Source organism: Bufo gargarizans, chromosome 4 (assembly GCF_014858855.1).
Source record: "Bufo gargarizans isolate SCDJY-AF-19 chromosome 4, ASM1485885v1, whole genome shotgun sequence".
Lineage (NCBI taxonomy): Eukaryota > Metazoa > Chordata > Amphibia > Anura > Bufonidae > Bufo > Bufo gargarizans.
In genome coordinates, this window is record NC_058083.1 from 350,181,643 (window position 1) to 350,208,285 (window position 26,643).

The following is a 26,643-nucleotide window of genomic DNA, read 5'->3' on the forward strand; positions in this document are numbered from 1 at the left end:
AGATAAATCTAGAGACACTTCGGCACACATGAAGCTGTCTTCAGGCCAGGGAGATCTGGACAAATTCGTCAAAAAGACGTCGGGACTGCAGGCTAAGAAGCCGGAGAAAATGGCGCCGCCTGATGACCCTGAGTTGCAGCCTGACGCCTCGGACTCAGAGGACGGAGAAGGCAGTGAAGCAGCTGCCCCGTCAGTGAAAGAACATCTCCCGGTCTCCAGACCTTTCATGCGAAAACTCCTCGCAGAAGCACTTGATCCAATAGTGCAGGAGTTGAAAGAATATAAAAAAAAGACCTTCAACAAATGGGAGAACGGATGGAAGCAGTAGAAACTGCACAGTCCGCCATCATAGAGTTCGGTTCCTCAGTGGCCCACTCGCTGGACTATACCCAAGCCCACATTAACACGCTGTACACACAGCTTGAAGATCAAGACAACCGGGGCCGTCGGAACAACCTCCGACTCAAGGGCTTCCCTGAGAGCATCTTACCGGACGCCATTGAAACCGCATTGCTCACGTTCTTCACTAATCTGGTGGGACAGGATACGACCCAAGACTTCTCATTAGAGAGAGCGCACCGGGCGTTGAGACCGCCGCCAGGTCCCTCGGACCCGCCTAGGGATATTATATGTAAGCTTGTGAGTTATCAAGCTAAGGAATGTATCCTGAAGGCAGCGCGCGGGAAAAATCCTTTGAAGTTTGAGGGAGCTTCGGTGGCCATCTTTCAGGACCTCTCCCCAGTCACGCTGCGCAAGAGGAAAACATTGAAGCCACTACTGGAGGTCTTAAAAGAGAGGAAACTTCTGTATCGATGGCTTTTTCCATTTGGGCTACTTATAAATGCTCCGGATAAGAAGCTGATCATCAGGTCTCACAGTGACTTAAGGAGAGTATACAGTCATCTAGGCATTGAGGATCAGGAGATCCAGGACTGGAACTTAGCCCAAGAGGTTACGGAATTGCCGCCGCTGCCGTTACCTGCTTCATGGATCCCAGGGAGGCAGGTTAAATCCCAGAAGCAAAGACAAAGAAAGAGAAGCGGGAACGGGGTCTCGAGGAGAGAGATTGGAGGAGAGACCTGAAGCGCTATCCACTTTCCTCTTTCAAGTTGCAAAGTCAAGGACTTAAAAGTCTTTATTACGTGGGGTGAGAGGTATTAGTGTAATTTACAGATTGAGACTGGTGTCTTCACAATTTCCCCCCATGTTGTCCCATCCCCCCCCCTCCCTCCCTCCACCTCCCTCCCCCCCCTCCCTCCCTCCACCTCCCTCCCCCCCCCCTTCTCCCCTCACCTTCCCCTCTTTTCCCGTCCACCCATCTCATAGCTGTGCAACCCATCTGTACATCAAGTATGATATAAGGAGTGGAGCAGGAGAGGAACCGCTTGGTGGTTAATTTCATATTGAGCAGTGAGGCTGCAATTTATGCGGGTCTACTATCCAGATGTTATACGAATTGCATGGTATCCGGATGATAGGTTTTATGCATCAAGGATATGGGGATGGATGGGCTTGGTATATGTAATGATAACGCTCCAGGTCCTTGCACACTTTATGAGGAGTTACTTGTTAGCGTGCTTAAGAAATAATTTTCCTATGTTAATATAATTGCCCGACCTTCATTGTCGGTACTTGTTTGGCCCCCCCCCGCCCACACAAATGTCTTCTATTAAGAAGATGTGTTCTCTACCTCTAGTGATAGAGGCTCAGCTCGCGCACCCCTGCCCCTTCACGTGCCTTAACCGTATATATTCCTGTCCTGTGTGGGGGGGAGTAGGGGTGCGCAGAGCTACATTCCTTTGTTCTGTGTATGTATGTTATTTTTCTTTGGTTTTTCTACATGTTAGTAGTTGTACCCGGCAAAGTACACATGTATTACTGGTCGCAATGGTTCAGCTTTTCCTGCGAGATAAACCATTTGAGACGAGGTTATGGATCCCTTGAAAGTAACATCACTCAATGTGAATGGCTTAAATGGGCCACAGAAGAGGAGTAGAGTTTTTCAAATTATAAAAAGGGAGAAAGTGGATATCCTATTATTACAGGAGACTCATTTTAGACACAACAGAGTACCAGCACTGTTTTCTAACATGTTCGCCACTTGGACGCATAGCACACACACGTCAGCATCCAAGGGAGTTTCCATAGGGTTTAGAAAAGGTCTTCCATTTCAAATTCAGGCACAGTCAGTTGACCCGGTTGGGCGTTTTGTGTTTGTGAAGGGGACACTCTTTGGTAGCAAAATTACTGTCGCCAATGTGTACGTTCCCAATACGAATCAGGTGAAATGGCTAGTGGGAACTTTACAGAAGCTACATGAGTTTAGGGAAGGAGCCCTAATGTTGGGAGGTGACTTTAATATAGCTCTGGATCATCCCCTGGACTCTACCTCTCTTCTCCCAAGACAGTCTATCCCTCAGGTTAAAAAACTTAGACGAGCTTTAGATGCCCACCAGATCTCAGATGTCTGGAGAGTGCTTCACCCCCAGGGGAAAGATTACACTTATTACTCGGCAATGCATGGCACTTATGGGAGGTTGGATTATATCTATCTTTCAAATCACCTTCTTGATAGAGTTGAGATAGCGTGCATAGGACCAATTACGGTCACTGATCATGCGCCAGTCTCAATGGGAATTCATCTCCTAGGGGCTCCTCCTAGATCCTGGACCTGGAGGCTTAATGAGACATTACTAGAAGATGTTAATCACAGGACACAGATAGAGGAAAAGGTTAAAATGTTTTTTGAGATTAACAATGACTCGCAGATAGCTGCGCCTATTACCTGGGAGGCACACAAGGCCTATATCAGAGGGGAGTTAATTGCTTTAGGGTCGTGGGTTCGTAAGCAAAGGACGAAAGAAGTAGATTCTGTCATTTCCCAAATATCTGTGCTTGAAAACCTCAACAAGAAAAAACCCTCTAAGGATACTCATGGGGACATAGTCAAATTGCGTATGAGACTTAAAGATCTCCTCAATATTAGGTCAGCAAAGATGCTTAAGATGACAAAATTCCAGACTTATGTTCATGGCAACAGAGGCTCAAAATTGCTTACGCGCTTAATAAAGGGTCAAAGGGAAAAAACACACATTGCAAGCATACAAAATAGTAAAGGTGAATCCCTGATCAACTCCTGAAATAGCCAATGAATTTGCCTCTTTTTACTCCTCTTTGTATAACTTACAAACAATTGGCCCTGAGGATAAACAAAAGAAAACTGCGGCTTTCATTAATTCAGTTGTGGTCCCTAAACTTAAAGCTGAGGAGGTGGATAGCTTACTAACTCCAGTCACAGAGAGAGAGGTGAGGGATTGTCTTGTGAGTATCCCTGCTGGTAAGAGTCCAGGGCCCGATGGCCTTCCCATATTATACTATAAAAAATTCCAAAAGATTCTAATTCCCCAACTCACTAATCTCTGCAACTCCCTGTTGGAAGGAACCCCCCTCCCCTCACAATCACTGATGGCCCATATAGTAGTACTGCACAAGGAAGGGAAGGACCCTAGTAGATGTGGCAGCTACAGGCCCATTTCGCTCTTGAATGCTGATGTGAAACTGTGGGCCAAAATACTCAGCAATAGGATAGCCAAGTTTCTTCCTGATTTGCTTGGGGAGGAGCAGGTGGGATTCGTGGGGGGCAGAGAGGGTAGGCATAATGTGAGTAGGATCTTCCATGCCATCCATTATGCTAGAAAGGAGAAGATCCCTCTGGTGCTCGTAGGAACGGACGCGGAGAAAGCATTTGACAGGGTAAGCTGGTCGTTTATGAGAGATACTCTCCTGCATTTCGGCTTCCCCTCCGCGTTCGTTGCTGCGATTTTCACTCTGTATGGAAGTCCCTCGGCAAAAGTCTTTGCTAATAGCTACCTCTCTGCTCCCTTCGGAATAAAAAACGGAACACGTCAGGGGTGTCCCCTATCGCCTACTCTCTTTGTGCTGGCTCTAGAGATCTTCCTAAATAAAATACGGGCCTCAGACAAAATTAAGGGTCTCAAAATAGGGCGCCACATGCACTTAGTGGCAGCATTTGCCGATGACCTTCTCTTACTGGTCACCAATCCAGAAGAAGCTTTGCCGGAAATTATGAAGTTACTTGAAGAGTATGGAGAAGTCTCTAATTTCAAAGTTAATTACGAGAAATCAGAGATGCTTAACGTCTCTATTAAAAAGGAAAGGGCGAAGGGCCTAGTCTCACTCTCGCCTTTCCAATGGCCAGGACGAGCTGTAAAATTCCTGGGAATCCAAGTGCCGTCCGATCCCCAGCAATTCTATAGTTTGAACTATCCTCCCTTATATTCCAAGATTAAGGCCTATCTTAGCTCTATAAAAATCCCATACCTATCTTGGCTAGGTAGGAAAAATATATTGACCACATATGTTCTCCCACAGATACTATACATTTTGAGATGTCTACCCATAAATATCCCGGACAAGTTTTTTGCTGATTTTAGGAGACTCTTCACTAAGTTTTTGTGGGCTAGTGGAAGGCCACGCCTCTCTTATTCTCTTCTTATAAGAAAGAGGAGGGAGGGAGGTCTCTCTTTCCCTGATTTAAGGACCTACCATCAGGCTATCCACCTGGGAAGGTGGACCGAATTAGCAGATTTGTCCAATAACAAATTGCATGTTGACATTGAACGTCACCTAATGGGTACTAATGCCACGAGGTACTTGTGGGTTGCTAATAAGAATAGGAAGAAACATCTGTTTATGTCGGAAATGACTAACTCTATGCTTTCTTATTGTCAGAAAACAAAAGGCCTCCTGATGCATCAAAATAAAATCTCCCCGCTAGCTCCATTATCTGTTCTACCTTACTATATGAGAGGTAAGGGGAGCGTGAATCAACAGTGTTGGTATAATCTTACAGAGATAAGAATCTCAAATTTGCGCAAAACCACTGACCTAGATACTTTCATACACAATATGATGGAGGAAATTCCAAAACCCTTTCGGAATTCACTAGCTATAAGGGACTTGACCGTTACTTGTAAAGAGTACAAGAGAGTGTACGCTGGGGAAGCTATAGATCCAACGTGGTTGGAGAACCTTTCCTTGTCCTCCGCTAAGCCTCCACCGAAAATGTTATCCTACTTTTATTCCCAGCTACTCCTCGCACCACCTTCTGAGAAACTCTTGTATTTAAAGGCATGGGAACGAGAGCTTCAGATAAGCATCTCAGATATTGATGTTAAATTTATCTTAGCTCACTCGCATGGCTTCTCAAGAAGCATTCGCTTACAGGAGAACTCATTCAAAATTCTCACAAGGTGGTACAGGACGCCGGATTTCTTGCACAAAATTAACCTGATCCCAGATAATAAGTGTTGGAGATGCTTGGGGGGAGAGGGGACAATATCACACATATGGTGGTCCTGCCCCTCCCTGAGTATTTTTTGGGAGGAAATTGGGAGGAAAATCAATGATATTTGCAATGTGGTCATATCATTGACACCGGAATTAGTGCTATTGTGGAAACCCCAACTAGACTTAACACCATCCGCTATTAGTCTTCCCACTCATTTAATAGCTGCTGCAAAAATGCTTATTCCAATGAAGTGGAAAGAAAGAGAGCCTCCAAGGGTAGGAGAATGGCTGGAGGAAGTCCATCATATTTGTCTCATGGAGGAGCTAGTGGGTTGGAACTTGGGGAAAAGGGATAAGTTCCTTAAGGTTTGGAAACCCTGGCTGGATTTTCACAAAGAGGGATTGCGGACTGACGTGTTTTCATAGAGCGCACTTGTTAGAGTGTTTAATGCGGCCATGTTCTCCAGCTTTTATCGAATAGAGAGGGATTGGTAGCTTTCAGGGAAGGATAGCACTATCTACACAGCCCTTGAGTCAGGGGAATCTAACTCACACTAAATAAATAGATCATTGCCTTAGCTGAACTTAAAAGACCATGCCGGGTAGGGTTATTTGGTTATTTGATGTTAAGTTTGTTATGAGTATGTAACACTTAATTAATGTTCCACATCAGGATCCTGTACTCCTATTCATTATTTCTGTACTTGGACAACAGGAAGGCATGTGCACTGGAATATGTATTACTATGTCATCTATTGTATTCCCTTGTGATGATTGGATCAATGTACTGTCACATCCTAGTGTATGCTTCAGTGTTTATGCTCTCTTGCATAAAGCAAGGGGTACTGTTATTATGCTGCTTATCATAAATAAAGAATTGTTAAAAAAAAGTGGCCACTCTGACCCAGAAGTGGAGAAGCATCTTGAAAATATTAAAATAGACAAATCACCGGTTCCAGATGGCATGCACCCTTGTATCCTAAGGGAATTAAAGGGGTATTGCCATCTGAGACAATGAAGGCATATCGCTAGGATATGTCCCCATTGTCTGATAGGCGCAGGTTCCACCTCTGGGACCCACACCTACACTGAGAACGGACCGGGGAAGGTGGTGGCCGGAGAACCCCTGGCTTTTCGGGGTCTGGCCACCGCCAAACGCTTTCCCCATAGGAGTGAATAGGAGCGCACCTCGCTTGTGCGGCCACTGCTCCCATTCATTTCTATGGGGATGACGGAAATAGCTGAGCCAGCTCTCGGCTATTATCGGCGGCCCCATAGAAATGAATAAAGGGCGGCTGCGCATGCGCTGTGTGCCCTCCGCAATTTTCAGGTGTCCATTCTCGATGTAGGTGTGGAACGCAGAGGTCAATGTTTTAATCCAGAGTCAATGTATCTCATATAGCTTGACTTCTCTGAAGCATTTGATACTGTGCCACGTAAAAGGTTAGTACATAAAATTGCAATAATTGGACAAATTGCAATAATTGGACTGGTAAAAAATGTCTGTATGTGGGTAAGGGCTCGCTCACACGAACGCGTGATGCCAATTGCCGTATTGCGGACCACATTTGCATACCCGCAATACACGGGCACCGTTCCGTGGCTATTCAGCATCACAGATGCGGACCCATTCATTTCAATAGGTCCGCAAATCCAGAAATGTGGAACGGAAGAACGGAACACTACGGGAGCACTACTGGGGCTCCGTTCCGTGCTTCTGCACCACAAAAAAGATAGAACTTGCTCTATCTTTGTGCGGAACGGAAGGATCGGGGACCCGTTCAAGTGAATGAGTCTGCGATCCCCATGAGCCTGCCCCACGGACGGCACCCGTGCACTGCGTACCGCAATTTGCGGTCCACAGCACGGGCTTCACACGTTCATGTGAACAAGCACTGAGTAACTGGCTCAGTGATAGAAAACAAGTGCATGTACATGATGTGATCGGGCGGGTCCAAGAGCTGCACCCACCCGATCCGTAGAAAGGGCCCAGCTGTTACTGATAGCCGGGCCCCTGCTGCATCCGCCGGAATTGCTGTATGCGCTGATGCCGGCGGATTAACCATGTCACATGCTGCGGTCACCGCTGACAGCGGCACGTGCAGGGTTTACAGAGGGAGGTGGCGCCCTCTGACTCCATCGCCCCCCTGATGCCTTACACAGGCATCGGATCCTGCCAGCTACGGAAGCCCAGGCAGACAGTTCAATTCAGTACAATACATAATGTATTGTACAGAATTGAATCATGGATAAAACCCTGAAAACGTGAAGTCCCACAGTGGGACAAATATAAATAGTGAAAAAAGTGTTATAATAAAAAAAATATTACATTTCAAGTACAAATGAAAAATTTTATTTATTTTTTTAAATAGGGAAAATAAGAAAAGTAGACATATTACGTATCGCCATGTCTGTATCTACCGGCTCTATAAAAATATCACCTAACCCCTCAGGTGAACACTGTCAAAAAATAAAATAAAAAGTGTGCTAAAATTTTTTTTTTTTTTCGCCTTACATCCCTAAAAGTGCAACACCAAGCGATCAAAAAGGCGTATGCCCCCCAGAATAGTACCAATCTGTCACCTCATCCTGCAAAAATTAGCTCCTACATAAGACAGTCGCCCCCCCCCCCCCCCAAAAAAAACTTTGGCATATGTGGTATTGTCACGTCCGTTAGAACCTGCTCTATAAAATACCACATGATCTAACCTGTCAGAAGAACATTGTAAATAAAACAAAATAAAAACGGTGCCAAAACAGCTTTTTTGTTACCTTGCTGCAAAGTGTAATATAGAGAAACAAAAAAATCACATGTACCCTAAAATAGTACCAAAAAAAACTGCCACCTTATCCCGTAGTTTTCAAACTGGGTCTTCAAATGTGACATGGCAACTTAAATTATCCTAGTGAAATCTGCCTTCCGAAAACCATATGGCATTCCTTTCCTTCTGCGCCCTGCCATGTGCCTGTACAGCAGCTTACGGCCACACATGGGGTGTTTCTGTAAACTACAGAATCAGGGCAATTAATATTGAGTTTTGTTTGGCTGTTAACCCTTTGATTTGCTTCTAAACTTCTAAATAAAAACATGAAGTAGACATATTGGGAATGTAAATTAATAACTATTTTTGGAGGTATTACTATCTATTATAAAAGTAGAGAAATTGAAATTTGCTAATTTTGGGTACATTTTTTATTTTTATTTTTTTTAATCAATTTTGCCACTGTCATGAAGTACAATATGTGGCGAGAAAACAATCTCTATAATAGCTTGGATAAGTAAAAGCGTTTTAAAGTTATTACCACATAAAGTGACGTCAGATTTGCAAAATTAGGCTGCATCCTGAAGGTGAAAAATTGCTGTGTCCTGAAAGGGGTTAATGATCTTGTAGAAGGCTTGCACGGTAAAATATAAATGTTTGCAGATGACACTTAACTGTGTAAAGTAATTAACACGGAAAAGGACAGTATACGGCTGCAGATGGCTCTGGATAGATTGGAGGCTTGGGCAGATGAGGTTTAACACTGACAAATGTAAGGTTATGCACATGGGAAGGAAAAATACAAGTCACCAGTACATACTAAATGGTAAAACACTGGGTAATACTGACATGGAAAAGGACTTAGGACTTTTAGTGGACAGCAAACTTAACTATAGAAAAAGGTAATGGGTTGCATCAAATGGGGCATAGATACCTGGGATAAGAACATAGTCCTGACACTTTACAAATCACTAGTCAGACCATACATGGAGTACTGTGTACAGTTCTGGGATGGGGTGGACTACAGTACCCAGAACGATTATCAAAAACAGTAATTAGTCTTACCAGTAATTCCGTTTCTTTGAACCCACCATGACAGCCACAATAAGAGATGACCCATGACCTCTGTAGGGGCAGGAATACACAAAGAGAGTTTAAATTACCCCCACCCCTCCTCCCCCTCAGTGCTTTTACAAATTACCCAAGTAGGTGAGCAATTTTGTGTGGTGCCCTTTCGAGCATTACTTCATACTCAAATAAAGATGTATATTAGTTTAATATAGAAAAAAATTATATATATATATATATATATATATATATATATATATACACACACACACATATATATATATACACATACAGTCCTGATCGAAAGTTTAAGACCACTTGAAAAATGGCAAAAAATAATATTTAGCATGGCTGGATCTTAACAAGGTTCCAAGTAGAGCTTCAACATGCAACAAGAAGAAATGGGAATGAGACAAAACATTTTTTGAGGATTCAATTTAATGAAAACAACGAATAAACTGAAACAGGCTGTTTCAGCTGATCGAAAGTTTAGGACCACACCTCCAAAAAAATAAAATAAACCCCCCCAAAACAGAAATCCAACTTCCAAACATGAACTCAGTAATGAGTAGCTCCGCCGTTATTGTTTATCACGTCCAAAATTTGTTTTCGGCATGCTTGATGCAAGCATTTCCATGAAGTGAGTGGGAACATTTCTCCAAGTGGTAAAGACGGCCACACGAAGGCCATCTACTGTCTGGAACTGTTGTCCATTTTTGTAAACTTCCCTTGCCATCCGTCCCCAAAGGTTCTCAATTGGATTTAGATCAGGGGAACACGCAGGATGGGCCAAAAGAGTGATGTTATTCTCCTGGAAGAAGTCCCTTGTCCTGCGGGCATTGTGTCATTGTGTACTGTAGCGTTGTCCTGTTGAAAAACCCAGTCGTTACCACACAGACGAGGGACCTCAGTCATGAGGAATGCTCTCTGCAACATTTGGACATAGCCAGCAGCCGTTTGACGGCCCTGCACTTCCCCAGACCATTATGGCGCCCCCTCTACTGTGGCGCGTAGAAAACATCTCAGGTGGGATCTGCTTGTCATGCCAGTAACGTTGGAAACCATCAGGACCATCAAGGTTAATTTTTTTCTCATCAGAGAATAAAACTTTCTTCCACCTTTGAATGTCCCATGTTTGGTGCTCTCTTGCAAAGTTCAAACGAGCAGTTCTGTGGCGTTCAAGGAGATGAGGTCTTTGAAGACGTTTTTTGTTTTTGAAGCCCTTCAGTCTCAGATGCCGTCTGATGGTTATGGGGCTGCAGTCATCCAGTGTCGAGGATCATCCAGTGTCTTGACGGACAGCCAATTGGATCCTCCGGCTCAGTGCTGATGACATTTTTTTGGGGTCTTCCACTTGACTTTTTTGTTCCATAACCCTCAGGATCATTTAAGAAATTCCAAATCACTGTCTTACTGCGTGCCACCTCAGCAGCGATGGCGCGCTGTGAGAGACCCTGCTTATGCAGTTCAACAACCCGACCACGTTAAAAAAGGGAGAGTTTTTTTGCCTTTGCCATCACAACCTGACAGAAAATGACAATGAATCTACATCTTTGCACAGATTTGGCCTTTTAAAAGCATGTGGTCCTAAACTTTTGATCAGCTAAAAAACAGCCTGTTTTAGTTTATTCGTTGTTTTTATTAAATTGAATGCTCAAAAAATGTTTTGTCTCACTCCCATTTCTTCTTGTTGCATGTTGAAGCTCCACTTGGAACCTTGTTAAGATCCAGCCATGCTAAATATTATTTTTTGCCATTTTTCAAGTGGTCTTAAACTTTTGATCAGGACTGTATATATTTTTTGTAAGGGAAGGGAAATATATGGGCCGTCATGGTGGATTCAAGGAAACAGAATTACCGGTAAGACTAATTACGGTTTTCCATTCCATCCACCATGAAGGCCACAATGAGAACTAACAAATATTTAAATTTAATAAGGAGTTGCATCTTCTCTTTTACCTTCTTTTCTGGGTAGCTGGTGACAGATGGTAATACTATCTCTTGTTCACAATAAAAATTTAAAACCCAGGATCTGGGGAGAAACACAGGATCTAGTCTTAGCACAATTCGATCCTCAAAAACCCTAAGATACGGTTCTCTACAGGAGAGGGTCTGGATCTCACTTAGTCATCTACCGGAAGTGATGGCTATCAGAAAAGCAGACTTGAAGGACAAATCTTTAATAGAGATCTCAGATAAGGGAGAAAAGGGGGGGGGGGGGGGGGTCTAGTTAGCCCCTCTAATACTGTATTAAGGTCCAACTGTGGATCCTAGATCTTAAGGTAGGCCTTAACCTAGAGGCCGACCTAATAAATCTCCTTATCCATCTGTGTTCTGCGAGACCAGTATCGTAAAAAGGTGCTTAAGGACGATATTTAGACCTTGAGGGTACTAGGTATCCGGCACAATTCTAGTCCATTTTGCTAGTAAAAGTCTAGTATTTTATTAACCAGCGGATGATCTTCTCCCAGCCAACTGCAAAATCTTTTCCAGACATTTCCTGCTTGCCTTAAGAGTAAGGATTACTCTGTCTGAAAGACCTTGTCTTCTGAGTGATTCACTCTCAGGATCCAGACTGCCAAATTGTAGATCTGAGGGTTTGGGTGGTTTATTGGGCCCTGAGAGAGCACATTTTCCCGGATGGGTATTTTCCAAGGCTCCTCTAGTGTCAACTGTCTCAGGATTGAGAACCAGCTTCTCTTTGGCCAGTGGGGAGCTACTAAGATATTTGCTTCTGCACAGAAAAATATTCATTTTGCTACTTCCACCAGCGGATCGGGGTTCGTGCCCCTCTGGTGTTTCAGGTACTCTCGTTATATTGTCCGAGAGGACCTTCAGATGCCTGGTTTTTTTTATAGGTCTACTGCCTCTGTGAGCATCATAAGGACTGCATTCAGTTCTCTGAAATTTGAGCATCTTTATTTTATGCTGTTTGGCCAGTCTCCCTGGAAAAACTGGTTGTGTACATTTTCACCCCAACCTGAAGTGCTGGCATCGGTTATGACCTGGGCTTCTGAGCAATTCTATACCCTGGAGCAGATTTTCCTCTTCCTTCCACCAGTCTAGGTCTATTTTGACTGTTGAAGGCACCTGTATCGTCCTGTCTAAGGATGACTGTTTCCTGTCCCATTTCTCCAAGATCCATGACTGCATGATTCTTGTGTGGGACTGACTCCATGGAACTGAGTTTATGCATGCGTTTAAGTCCCCTAACAGGCTCATTGCCCTCCGAATGGAACACCTGTGGGATTTTTAAAATCTAACTCTACGCCCAGGACCCTTATTTTTGTAGATGGGACGAGTACTGATTCTTTTAGATTTATCACCCATCCTAAACCTGAAAGGGTACTTATAACTTCTTCGGTAGTCCTGGAGGTTTCTTCTTTTGAATCGCCAATTATTAGGAAATCGTCTAGGTAAGGGAAGATATTGGATCCTTTCCTGCGTAGAAAGGAAATAATTTCCACCCCCAGCTTGGTGAATGTTCTTGGGGCCGATGAGATACCAAACGGGGAGGGCTATGTACTGGAAATGATTGAGGACTCCCCAGGATCTATTATTGCAAGCCTTAGATATTTCTGGGAGGCCTGATGAATTGGTGTGTGATAGTAGGTGTCCTTTAGATTCACTGGCGTCATAAAGGCACCTTTTGGAATCAACAGACTCGTAGATGCAATTAACTCCATCTTGAACCTCCTGTATACTATAGATCTGTTCAAAGGTTTTAGATTTATAATTGCATGGAATGTGTTGTCGGGTTTTTTGACTAGAAAGAGGCCTGAGTAGAACCCCCTTACCCTTTTCGGAGTCTGGTACCTCTATGACTACCCCTGATCTGATTAAGTCCTGAATTCCCTGCCAAATTTTTTCCAATATACCTCTTTTGTGGGTGGTAACGGGGAATTTTTCTGAAGGCGTTGAAGAAAAGTATATTCTGTATCCCTGGGCTATCATGTTTAGTGCCATGGATTTGACGTAACCAGATTCCACTGGTTCAGAAAATTCTTCAACCTGTCTCCCACTCTCATTGTTTGTTGCTCTGTCTATTTTGGGGATTAAGGATAAATCCTCTACCCCTTCCACCTTTTGGGTAGCTCCAGCGGCCTGTTTTGCCCTTACCTCTGTAGCGCTTAGATTGTGAAGGGAACTGAAGAAAAGGGCATCTTTTTTTGTTTCTTTCTCCTCCGGAAACCCTTTCTTTCGGTCAGCCGCTTTCTCCAGTATCTTATCTAACACTGGGCCAAAAACAAACTCCCCTGAGAAGGCAATAGAACATAGTTTAGACTTGGAGATTTTTTCCCCTGACCATGCTTTCACCCATAAAGCTCTTCTGGCTACATTTAAAAGAGCTGCATCTTTCGCAGCATAACGTACCGACTCTGCTGAGGCATCTTCTAAAAAAGCAGTTGCGGATTTTAACCTGCTCACGACCGCCGTACGCAGGATTGCGTCTTCTCGGCGGTCGTGCAGCTCTGGGTGGACGTGCCGGTGCGTCCTCTCGCTAGACGCGAGATTTCCGGGGAAGCCGGCCCGCGCATGCGCATCGCGGGCCGGCGAAATTCGAAGAAGAAGTTCGTATTTGTAAATATGATGGGGTTATATGGCTGCTGTGCTCCTCTGCTCCTTCTTTTGGTCGGTTGGTTCCAGCAGAGGAGCAGAGGAGCACACATCACTGTGAGTACCCACCAACACCACACTTAGCCCCCAGATCACCTCCCAGCACCCAATTAACCCTTTGATCACCCCTTCTTGCCCCTGTCAATCACTAGTGAAAAGGAAAAAAGTGATCAGTGCAAACTGTCACTTTTTTTTTTTCACTGGTATTGACCGTTAGGTTTTAGGTATAGTTTAGGCCCCTTGGTTAGGTAGTTTAGCGATCAGTTAGCGCCCAGCCCACCGCACCGCAGTCTGTTATTCGCTGATTAGCGTATCGCTAATCAGCATTTGTACTTTTATAGTATCTGAAAGTGATCAAAACTGATCACGGTCAGATCTATAATTGTATTAGTGTCACTTTAGTTCGCCCTCCACCCAAAACGCAGTGTTTGCCCGATCAGGCCTGATCGGTCGCCCACACGTGCGTTCGCCCACGCCCGCCCCACCGCAGTGACAAAAAAATTATTTTTTTTGATCACTGCACATTCACTTTACACGCACTGCGGCGATAAAAAAAAAATCAGTTTTGATATTTTTTATCAACCGCAGCGGCCTCCGGTACTTTTTTTTCTTGGGTAGTCTCAGGGAATACCCCTAAATTTAGTTGCCCAAATGTCTAACAGGGGTATTCTTCTGAAGAGGCCTACAGGCTTTCTGACCCAGTCGGATGAGGAATGGGAACCCTCATCTGACGAATCTAGCGGGTCAGAATACGAACCTGTAGAAAGCAGTGGCTCTCTGACCCAAAGTTCGGACGAGGAGGCTGAGGTCCCTGATAGCACCAGGCGTACCCGGCCCCGTGTCGCTAGACCGCAGGTTGCGCAGGATCCGCTTCAAGAGCAGCAGAGTGGGGCTGGTGCTGTCGGATTACGTGGTGAGGCATACACCAGCAGCCCAGCCCTTCCTGGACCTAGTACCAGCACTGCCGTACAACCTGGTGAAGTGGCGAGCACCAGAAGGGCAGTTGAAGCTGGTACGGTGGCACGAGCAGTAGTGACCCCGTCGCAGCCACCGCAAAGACGTGCCCGTAGAGCCCCTAGAATCCCTGAGGTGCTGGCAAACCCTGATTGGCAGTCCCCAACTTCAGCCGCACCTGTAGTTTTCCCTTTCACTGCCCAGTCTGGAGTTCGGGTTGAGACAGCTCAGATCGGTTCGGCCCTGGGATTTTTTTGAGCTGTTCTTGACTGCGGAGCTCTTGGACTTAGTCGTGGCCGAAACAAATCGGTATGCCACACAATTTATATCCGCCAACCCGGGAAGCTCTTATGCCCAGTCTTTCCGGTGGAAACCAGTCCAAGTTTCCGAAATTAAAACTTTTCTGGGCCTCCTCCTCAACATGGGTCTAACTAAAAAGCATGAATTGCGGTCATATTGGTCCACGAACCCAATTCATCACATGCCCATGTTCTCTGCTGCTATGTCCAGGACACGATTTGAGACCATCCTGCGTTTCCTGCACTTTAGTGATAACAGCACCTCCCGTCCCAGAGGCCACCCTGCTTTTGACCGGCTCCACAAAATTCGGCCCCTCATAGACCATTTCAACCTGAAATTTGCAGATTTGTATACCCCTGAGCAAAACATCTGCGTAGACGAGTCCCTGATACATTTTACCGGGCGCCTTGGCTTCAAACAATACATCCCAAGCAAGCGCGCCCGGTATGGGGTCAAATTGTATAAGCTCTGTGAAAGGGCCACAGGCTATACCCACAAATTTCGGATCTATGAGGGAAAAGATCAGACCCTGGAGCCGGTCGGTTGCCCTGACTACCTGGGGAGCAGTGGGAAGACAGTTTGGAACTTGGTGTCACCCTTATTCGGCAAGGGGTACCATCTTTATGTGGACAATTTTTACACAAGTGTGGCCCTCTTTAGGTATTTGTTTCTAGAACGGATTGGCGCCTGTGGTACCGCGCAAACTAGTCGCGCGGGCTTCCCCCAACGGCTCGTTACCACCCGTCTTGCAAGGGGGCAGAGGGCCGCACTGTGTAACGAAGAACTGCTTGCGGTGAAATGGAGAGACAAGCGTGACGTTTACATGCTCTCCTCCATTCACGCAGACACGACAATCCAAATTGAGCGAGCAACCCGTGTCATTGAAAAGCCCCTCTCAGTCCACGACTATAACCTTCACATGGGAGGGGTGGACTTCAATGACCAGATGTTGGCTCCGTATTTAGTGTCCCGCAGAACCAGACGCTGGTATAAGAAGGTGTCTGTATATTTAATTCAATTGGCTCTGTACAATAGTTTTGTTCTCTACAGTAAGGCTGGGAGAACTGGATCCTTCCTCAAATTTCAGGAAGAGATCATCGCGAACCTCCTGTACCCAGGAGGTTCCGTGGCCCCATCCACCAGTGTAGTTAGCCGTCTACACGAGCGACATTTCCCCATTGTCGTTCCTGGTACCTCAAACCGACCGCCACCCCGAAAAAAAAGTTGTGTCTGTAGCAGGAGTGGAATAAGGCGTGACACCCGCTATTTCTGTCCTGACTGTCCTGACCACCCTGCCCTATGCTTTGGAGAGTGTTTCCGGAAGTACCACACACAGGTACACCTAGCATAGGGATCATCTCACCAGGACAGGCACACAGGGCTATTAGGGCCCATTCACATACAGCTGCTGCAAACCTCTCCTTTCACCTGGGACAAAGTGCATAACGCACTTCGCCACATCTTTGGGCGATTTGCGCTTTGCACATTGACCCATGGGGAAGGAGAGGTTTGTTCTATAAAGGTAAAAAAAAATTACACGCAAGTCGGTGTATGCGGCGCTGCAAGACGAGATTTCTACTCTGCAGTAACAGATACGTTTGCCGATGCATACGAGCTGAGGAGGAGGCGGCGTTCCTATGCTTTGGCAAACACTTTGTATATAAAAAAATTAATAAAAAAATCCCGGCAATGATTTATTCATCCACATCGATTGATGTGAATGGAGAAATCTGGTTTGCCAGGGCATACGAGCTAAGTGGGTATGGATGTTGGGCGGAGCTCCTATGTCCTGGCAGACGCCTTTCCCCTCCTTTATTTTTTGTTGGCAGAGATTTTTTCATCCACATTGATCGATGCGAATGAAGAAATCTGTGCCGTTCATTTTTTTCTTTCAGCCCAGAGGCTGAACGGAAAAAAAAAATCTCATTACCTGTATGCTCAATATAAGGAGAATAGCAGAAACTCCTAATGCTGGCCATACATGTAATGATTGCGGAGACCCTCAAATGCCAGGGCAGTACAAACACCCCACAACTGACCCCATTTTGGAAAGAAGACACCCCAAGGTATTCGCATGAAAGATTTCAATTTTTGTCCTAAGTTAGCGAAAAAAAAAAAAAAAAAAAAATCAATTTCCGCTAACTTATGCCAAAAAAATACATTTCTATGAACTCGCCATGCCCCTCATTGAATACCTTGGGGTGTCTTCTTTCCAAAGTGGGGTCACATGTGGGGTATTTATACTGCCCTGGCTTTTTAGGAGCCCTAAAGCGTGAGAAGAAGTCTGGGATCCAAATGTCTAAAAATGCCCTCCTAAAAGGAATTTGGGCACTTTTGCAGCCTAGATGCGCAAAAGTGTCACACATCTGGTATCGCCGTACTCAGGAGAAGCTGGGGAATGTGTTTTGGGGTGTCATTTTACATATACCCATGCTGGGTGAGATAAATATCTTGGTCAAATGCCAACTTTGTATAAAAAAAATGGAAAAGTTGTCTTTTGCCAAGATATTTCTCTCACCCAGCATGGTTATATGTGAAATGACACCCCAAAACACATTGCCCAACTTCTCCTGAGTACGGCGATACCAGATGTGTGACACTTTTTTGCAGCCAAGGTGGGCAAAGGGGCACATATTCCAAAGTGCACCTTTCGGATTTCGCTGGTCATTTTTTACACATTTTGATTGCAAAGTACTTCTCACACATTTGGGCCCCTAAATTGCCAGGGCAGTATAACTACGCCACAAGTGACCCCATTTTGGAAAGAAGACACCCCAAGGTATTCCGTGAGGGGCATGGCGAGTTCCTAGAATTTTTTATTTTTTGTCGCAAGTTAGTGGAATATGAGACTTTGTAAGAAAAAAAAGAAAAAAAAGAAAAAAATCATCATTTTCCGCTAACTTGTGACAAAAAACTAAAAATTCTAGGAACTCGCCATGCCCCTCACGGAATACTTTGGGGTGTCTTCTTTCCAAAATGGGGTCACTTGTGGCGTAGTTATACTGCCCTGGCAATTTAGGGGCCCAAATGTGTGAGAAGTACTTTGCAATCAAAATGTGTAAAAAATGACCAGCGAAATCCGAAAGGTGCACTTTGGAATATGTGCCCCTTTGCCCACCTTGGCTGCAAAAAAGTGTCACACATCTGGTATCGCCGTACTCAGGAGAAGTTGGGCAATGTGTTTTGGGGTGTCATTTCACATATAACCATGCTGGGTGAGAGAAATATCTTGGCAAAAGACAACTTTTCCCATTTTTTTATACAAAGTTGGCATTTGACCAAGATATTTTTCTCACCCAGCATGGGTATATGTAAAATCACACCCCAAAACACATTGCCCAACTTCTCCTGAGTACGGCGATACCAGATGTGTGACACTTTTTTGCAGCCAAGGTGGGCAAAGGGGCACATATTCCAAAGTGCACCTTTCGGATTTCACCCGCCATTTTTTACACATTTTGATTGCAAAGTTCTTCTCACACATTTGGGCCCCTAAATTGCCAGGGCAGTATAACTACCCCACAAGCGACCCCATTTTGGAAAGAAGACACCCCAAGGTATTCCATGAGGGGCATGCCGAGTTCCTAGAATTTTTTATTTTTTTGTCGCAAGTTAGTGGAATATGAGACATTGTAAGGAAAAAAAAATAATAAAAAAAATCATCATTTTCCGCTAACTTGTGACAAAAAATAAAAATTCTAGGAACTCGCCATGCCCCTCACGGAATACCTTGGGGTGTCTTCTTTCCAAAATGGGGTCACTTGTGGCGTAGTTATACTGCCCTGGCAATTTAGGGGCCCAAATGTGTGAGAAGTACTTTGCAATCAAAATGTGTAAAAAATGACCAGCGAAATCCGAAAGGTGCACTTTGGAATATGTGCCCCTTTGCCCACCTTGGCTGCAAAAAAGTGTCACACATCTGGTATTGCCGTACTCAGGAGAAGTTGGGGAATGTGTTTTGGGGTGTCATTTTACATATACCCATGCTGGGTGAGATAAATATCTTGGTCAAATGCCAACTTTGTATAAAAAAATGGGAAAAGTTGTCTTTTGCCAAGATATTTCTCTCACCCAGCATGGGTATATGTAAAATGACACCCCAAAACACATTCCCCAACTTCTCCTGAGTACGGCGATACCAGATGTGTCACACTTTTTTGCAGCCTAGGTGGGCAAAGGGACCCACATTCCAAAGTGCACCTTTCGGATTTCAACGGTCATTTTTTACAGATTTTGATTGCAAAGTACTTCTCACACATATGGGCCCCTAAATTGCCAGTGCAGTATAACTACGCCACAAGTGACCCCATTTTGGAAAGAAGACACCCCAAGGTGTTCTGTGAGGGGCATGGTGAATTCCTAGAATTTGTTATTTTTTGTCTCAAGTTAGTGGAATATGAGACTTTGTAAGAAAAAAAAAAAAGAAAAAATAATCATCATTTTCCGCTAACTTGTGACAAAAAATAAAAAGTTCTATGAACTCACTATGCCCATCAGCAAATACCTTAGGGTGTCTACTTTCCGAAATGGGGTCATTTGTGGGGTTTTTCTACTGTTTGGGCATTGTAGAACCTCAGGAATCATGACAGGTGCTCAGAAAGTCAGAGCTGTTTCAAAAAGCGGAAATTCACATTTTTTTACCATAGTGTGTAAACGCTATAACTTTTACCCAAACCATTTTTTTTTTTTTGCCCAAACATTTTTTTTTTTATCAAAGACATGTAGAACAATAAATTTGGCGAAAAATTTATATATGGATGTCGTTTTTTTTGCAAAATTTTACAGCTGAAAGTGAAAAATGTCATTTTTTTGCAAAAAAATCGTTAAATTTTGATTAATAACAAAAAAAGTAAAAATGTCAGCAGCAATAAAATACCACCAAATGAAAGCTCTATTAGTGAGAAGAAAAGGAGGTAAAATTCATTTGGGTGGTAAGTTGCATGACCGAGCGATAAACGGTGAAAGTAGTGTAGTGCCGAAGTGTAAAAAGTGCTCTGGTCATGAAGGGGGTTTCAGCTAGCGGGGTTGAAGTGGTTAATAGCAGTATGGAATTTATGATATCCTCCCTGGGAGTTTTGTTTTTTAGGTGATCCTCTAACTCTGACAAACAGAAGTACATAGCTCTTGCCACGGATGTAGCCGCAGTGTTGATTTTTACACCAAACATAGATGCCTCCAATGCTTTCCTTAATAAAGAATCTGCTTTGCGTGTTATCAGATCGCTTAATTGTGATGAATCCTCAAAAGGTAAGGCCGTCTTTTGACTACCTTTGCCACGTGAATATCAATTTTGGGTATCTCATCAAAAATTTTACATTCAGCCTGATCAAATATTAATCTGTTCCTGAACTCTTTGGACACCCCTAGTCTTTTTTCAGGTTCAATCCACTCCTCCAATATCATATCTTTGATATTCTCATTAATGGGGAATACTTTGGTTCTTTTAGTATCTAAACCCCATCCTGTACTATATGAGGTTTGGGAGTATCCTCTATGCCCATGGTAGAGCTAACTGCTTTTAGGAACTCTTCCATTTCATCCGAGGAAAAAAAAGTACTTTTTATCATCCTCTACAATTTCACCCTCTGAGAAAAGTTCTTCCTCAAGCACTCGTCTAGAGGAAGAGGTATCCTCATCAATGTCCTCAGCATCAGAGGAGTATTGAATGGATAGTCTCTGTTTTTTGGCAGGCGGGAAAGGCGTACTAAAAGTCAGAGATGCTAGAGAGGACAATCTCATCCAGGAAAAAAGACTTCATTTCAGACAGGATATATGGTTGCTCCTCTTTTAAGATGGAGGAACAGAGAAGAGCAACCAAATATCAGCTTTTAAGCATTATATCTAAACAAAAAGATAACCATACTCCCCTTAGGGGAACTCACGGTAGGTGCAGCCAGAGAGGGGTCAGATCCACATTGCCCACTGCTGCCCAGCCTTTGCCCCTGCTGCGGGAAGGCAGTAGGGGATGAAGGTAACTTTTTTGCTGATCTTCACCTCCACATAGAGAGGACTCCCTCTTTGTGCTAACCCCGTAGGGGCAGGATAACACTGAGGGGGAGGAAGGGTGGGGGAAATTTAAACTCTTGCTGTGTATTCCTGCCCCAACAGAGGTCAAGGGTCATCTCTCATTGTGGCAGTCATGGTGGATGTAATGGAAATTAAGGATATTCACTTTAGAAAAAAGACGACTAAGGGGAGATCTAATAACTATGTATAAATATATCAGCGGTTAGTACAGAGATCTCTCCCATAATCTGTTTATCCCCAGGACCTTGACGAGGGGACATCCTCTGTGTCTGGAGGAAAGAAGGATTCTACACAAACATAGAAGAGGATTATTTAAGGTGTTATTCTGATTGCCTGTTTGGAGTCAGGAAGGAATATTGTCTTCTACCTCACAGGGGTTTTTGTCCTTTCTCTGGTTCAACTAGCAGAATGACAGGTTAAACTGGATGGACGTATGTCTTTTTTCAGCCTTACAAACTATTTTACTATGTTGAATGCACTTCTAGTACATGTGAGATTTGTACACCTTACTTTATTACATTAAGGTTTTTGTTATGTGAAAACTTGGATGTTTAGGTACATGTTTGTGTTGATGCATTTTTTTAAAATAATTTCTGTTTGTCACAAAGTTACCTGAAGGTGGAAAATGGTTGTCAACAGTCTGTCAAGGCATCAGATGCCTTCCCTGTAATTTATAGGTTGATACATTTTAAAAATGTCTTGATAATGTCAGCTTGAAGGAGTTTTCCAGTAAAAATTATCTTTTAACAAGTTCACCCAGCATGGCCCCTGAAACAGAAGATTCATACCTGCTCCACACTACCCCCCAGATCTGGCAGGAGAGTGGACTGTGAAGCAGTTGCTCCAAGAGCACCAATAATAATGTGGCCTTGGAAAAGGCACACATGGAGTTAGGGTGCTGGCATGCAGCGTAGTTGTGATGCAGTTGAAAACTGTGTGCAGTTGACTGCATGCAGTTTATGTGTCAACAAACATGAATTCACAACTCTGTTTTCAATTTAGCAGGTTTAGCAGCCTTATTAAACTCTGGTGTTCCGTGTAGTAGAAATCATCAAAATTAATTAATCAATTTCAGCTAGCTACAATCAAAAACTGTGTTGTGAATGCATGTTTTTTTTTATGCAGTGTGTCACAATTACATCAGAATTGTTCTGTGTGCCAGCACCTTTAGCGACCTGCCTCAGTCAGTGATTGGCTAAGCGGCAGTGTTGATCGAGCACCAAAGTGCTCGGGCTGAACACCTTGGGATGCTCGGGTGCTCTACCGAGCATCTGAACACAATGGAAGTCAATGGCAGAACCTGAGCATTAAACCAGGCACCCCCTGCTCTGAAGAGGGGAGGGTGTCTGGTTCATAGGAAAAGGTCAGAAATTGATGGAAACACCTCCGAAATAATTTGGGAACAGCATGGAGAGGATGTATGGATGCATCTTGGACTCCCAGGTCGCTGCTGGGAACGATGTTGTCCGAGAAGTACGCCACTTTTACAGACTGACAATAATACGCACAAAACCAAAGATAAAATCAATTTTAGAGGAAAAATTGTTAGGAAACATTCTTTCCTGTATATTTACTTACTTATATAAAGTGCAAGTGCTGCCAAAAATTACAAGGAAGAGGCACTCCGATACAACCTGTATATAACAAAAAGGAGGGCCTCATTCACATTGAGGTACAATTGTTCTGGTAGTGGGACTCCTAAAATGGCCTGCTGGTGACCCTCTAAAACATTAGGGATGAGGGCCTGCTGCTGATCTGACCATCTAAAACATTAGGGGTGAGGATCTGCTTGTTATCTGACCTTCTAAAAAATTAGGGGTGAGGGTCTGCTGCTGATCTGACCTTCTAAAACATTAGGTGTGAGGGTCTGCTGCTGAGCTGACCATCTAAAACATTAGGTGTGAGGGTCTGCTGCTGAGCTGACCATCTAAAACATTATATGCGAGGGCCTGCAGGTAAGCTGACCCTGTAAAACATTATATGCAAGGGCCTGCTGGTAAGCTGACCCTGTAAAACATTATATGCAAGGGCCTGCAGGTGAACTGACCCTGTAAAACATGATATGTGAGGGCCTGCAGGTGAGCTGACCCTCTAAAACATTATATGGGAGGGCCTGCAGGTGAGCTGACCCTATAAAACATATGCGAGGGCCTGCAGGTGAGCTGACCCTGTAAAACATTGTAGGTGAGGGCCTGCAGATGAGCTGACCCTGCAAAACATTTTATGCGAGGGCCTGCAGGTGAGCTGACCCTGTAAAAGATTGTAGGTGAGGGCCTGCTGGTGAGCTGACCTTGTAAAACATGATATGCAAGGGCCTGCAGGTGAGCTGACCTTGTAAAACATTATATGCGAGGGCCTGCAGGTGAGCTGACCTTGTAAAAGATTGTAGGTGATATTCCACTACTGCCCTCTGCTGCTCACAAAGCCTGGCCAACATGTGGAACATCGAGTTCCAGCGCGTGCTCACGTCACACAACAGTTGGTGAGCTGGCAATTTCCAGTGCTGCTGCAGCGTTGACAGACCAGCTGAAGCTGTCGATGACTTGTGGAAATGTGCACACATGCGGCGCACCTTCACCAGTAGCTCAGGCAAATTGGGGTAGGTTTTGAGAAACACTGAACCACTAAATTTAAGACGTGGGCTAGGCATGGTATGAGTGTGAGCTATCCCAGGCTACAACATGCTCCCGGCCTCCACAACGTTCACCCAGTGTGCAGTCAGGGAAATGTAGCATCCATGGCCGAATGCACTTGTCCATGTGTCCATGGTGGTCAAGTGGACCTTCCCAGTAACTGTGTTGGTCGGGGCACGTGTGTTACGGGACACATGTTTGTGTAAAGCGGGCACGGCACACCTTGAAAAATAGTGGTGGTTGGGGACTGCGTAACGTGGGGAGGCCGCCAACATCGGGCTGCAGAAGGCCTCAGTGTCCACAAGCATAAATGGCAACATTTTCAGGGCCAGTAATTTGGAAAGCTGCACATTTAGTGCTATGGCTTGTGGGTGGGTGGCTGGGAATTTGCGCTTGCGTTCAAAGGCCTGGGGTATAGACATTTGGACGCTGTGCTGGGACACAGAAGTGGATGTGGTCGCTGATGGTGCTTGCGAAGGTCCAGGTGCTGGGTGGGAGGCATCCAGGCCTGCGCCTTCGACAGGGGAATGGCCAGCACGTAACACGAGGGAAGAGAAGGCAGTGGTGTGACCTGCAGACACAGAATGTGTACCCAGGCGTTCATCCTACTTATTACGGTGCTTGGATGCCATGTGGTGGATCATGCTGGTGGTATTGAGGTTGCTAGTGTTCACGCCCCGGTTCATTTTGGTACGGCACAGGTTGAAAACTACTATTCTTTTGTCGTCCGCACTTTCCTCCAAAAAGCGACTTACCAAGTAACACCTACCCCTTGGCAAGGGAGATTAACGCAAGGGGGAGCTCCGTGGAACAGTTGTGGGCCTGTTTGGTGTGGCCGGCCTTCTCCCTTTTGCCACCCCACTGCCTCTTCCAGCCTGTTGCAGTGCTGTAGATCCCTCCCCCTCTGTACTGCTGTCCTCACTCGGCTCTCCACCTTACCCCGCAGATAATGTCAATGCTATCACCAGCGGCTAATAAAAAATTACAGGGAATGTCACAGATATTTGGGATGAGGAAACAGTATACAGGAAAGGTACCACCGGTAATGTCACTGTCTGCAGTGTCTATGGAAAAAGTACACTGTCACAGATAAAAATCAGAAGCTGACACCGTCTATTGAAAAAGTACACTGTATGTCACAGATACATTTTTTAAGAGCAGACGTTACACTACAGATGTGGCACTGGTAATATCACTGTCAGAAGCGGACACTGTCTATTGAAAAAGTACACTATGTCACAGATAAAAAAAAATTAAGCGCAGATGTTATACTGCAGATGTGGCACTGGTAATGTTACTGTCCGCAGCGGACCACAGTCTACGGAAAAAGTACACTGGATGTCACAGATATTTTTTGGATGTGCACACTTTACACTGGAGATGTGGCGCAGCAAATGTCACATGTGGAGGAGATTCGAGCATTGCGCTCGAGCACATGCGGTATTCGAACGAATACGGCCATGTGCCGAGCATCGAGATGCTTGAGCCAAACTGGTGTTCGGCCGAGCATGCTCGATCAACACTACTAAGCTGTAATTTTCTGCATGACAATAGGGACCAGGACTGCAAGGGGACCCGGAAATGTTGAAAGGGAGCAAGAGTGTAGGTAATGTAGGCCTGATTGTTTATTATTTTACACTATAAAATTAATGGCCTAGGCAACCCTTTAACTCTGGCTTAGTATCACTTACTAGAGGAATGCTGCTGATATTTGCTCAATATTTGGAAAGACAAAGATTTTACAAATACAAAGTCAGTGCTAATAGGATAAAGACATGTTAATGATGAGATTGATGGACAATAGAGTTAACATTATTTTTTTAAGTTCCTATCGTCCAATCAGAGCTTGGACTGCTGAAACACCCAAGCCTACATAAGTCTCACCTCTGTCTTCCATAAACTTGTAAAGTTGTTGTAAAAAATTATCATTTTCATCAGGAAATGGTTCCACTTCATCCTATTGCAAAAAAGGAAATTCATTTTATATATAAACATACTAAAATAAGTTAAATTCTCCAGTAGTCAGGGTGACAAAGCTGAAACAAAACAACATAAAATACGATTAATTTACCAGAAGTGAATATGCAACTTTATCCGATCAATTCCAATATAAAATGCATGACATCCATTATCTTATTATAATATGGCTATAATATGCCAAAACAGATGATCACCACATATGGTAATTTACATTATAATTAATTACCACTAATGAATGTGGATTTTATTACTCACTCTTTGCAGATGCATTTAATTTTGAGTCAAACTAGCCGTAAAGGGAACCTGTCATGTGGATATTTGATTATAATCTAACTAATTATATACAATCATTAACTACTAAAAAGTATCTTAGATGTATTCACTTACTGGTGTGACAGATGGTTACCTCATAATATACACACAAAGATGCCACATGCTAATGAGCTGATTTGAGTTCAGCGTGATGTCACTGAGTCCAGCGTATATTTAATTCAGAGCTATAGCCACTCCCCTGCTGCTGATTCATATGGAAAATAACTGTCAATCAGCAGCAGGTGGGCGGGGAGAGTCAGGAGCTCATGAATATTCATGACTCATCATTATCAGCTGGAGCTTTTCAATACAAGATGTTGGCAGATTGACTGGGTCAATTAAAGAAAGTGACCCAGCATTTTGCTAAGAGAATCAGTCACTTATTTATGTTGCCCTTAGTTAGGACACCATAAAACTGGTGACAGGTTCCCTTTAACTTTCCCAAACCTAGATCCATTATCTGCCATTCAGTCATACTATGGATTTTAAACAGTTACATGTAATCAGAAGTAGCCAGGAGTGACAGTGGTAAAAACTGCTATATCTGGGAACTGCAAAAATAATAGAAGAAAATCTGTAAACTGTTTTAATTTTGTTGTGAAGCATATAGCGTGTCAGTCACTACAGGATTGTGGCATCTATTTTTAATTTCCATTAGAATTAATGAGAGTTCCAAAATT

General features: G+C 44.1%; 1 protein-coding gene across 1 annotated transcript in view; it reads right to left on the reverse strand.

Annotated features, from left to right (window-relative positions):
- The window catches only part of ARID4B (AT-rich interaction domain 4B), a 387,064-nt gene that overhangs the window by 143,485 nt on the left and 216,936 nt on the right, over positions 1-26,643 (reverse strand). Inside the window, exon 12 of the mRNA XM_044290640.1 lies at positions 25,556-25,628. Coding sequence (XP_044146575.1) covers positions 25,556-25,628 — 73 coding nt within the window. The remainder of the gene's footprint in view (positions 1-25,555; positions 25,629-26,643) is intronic.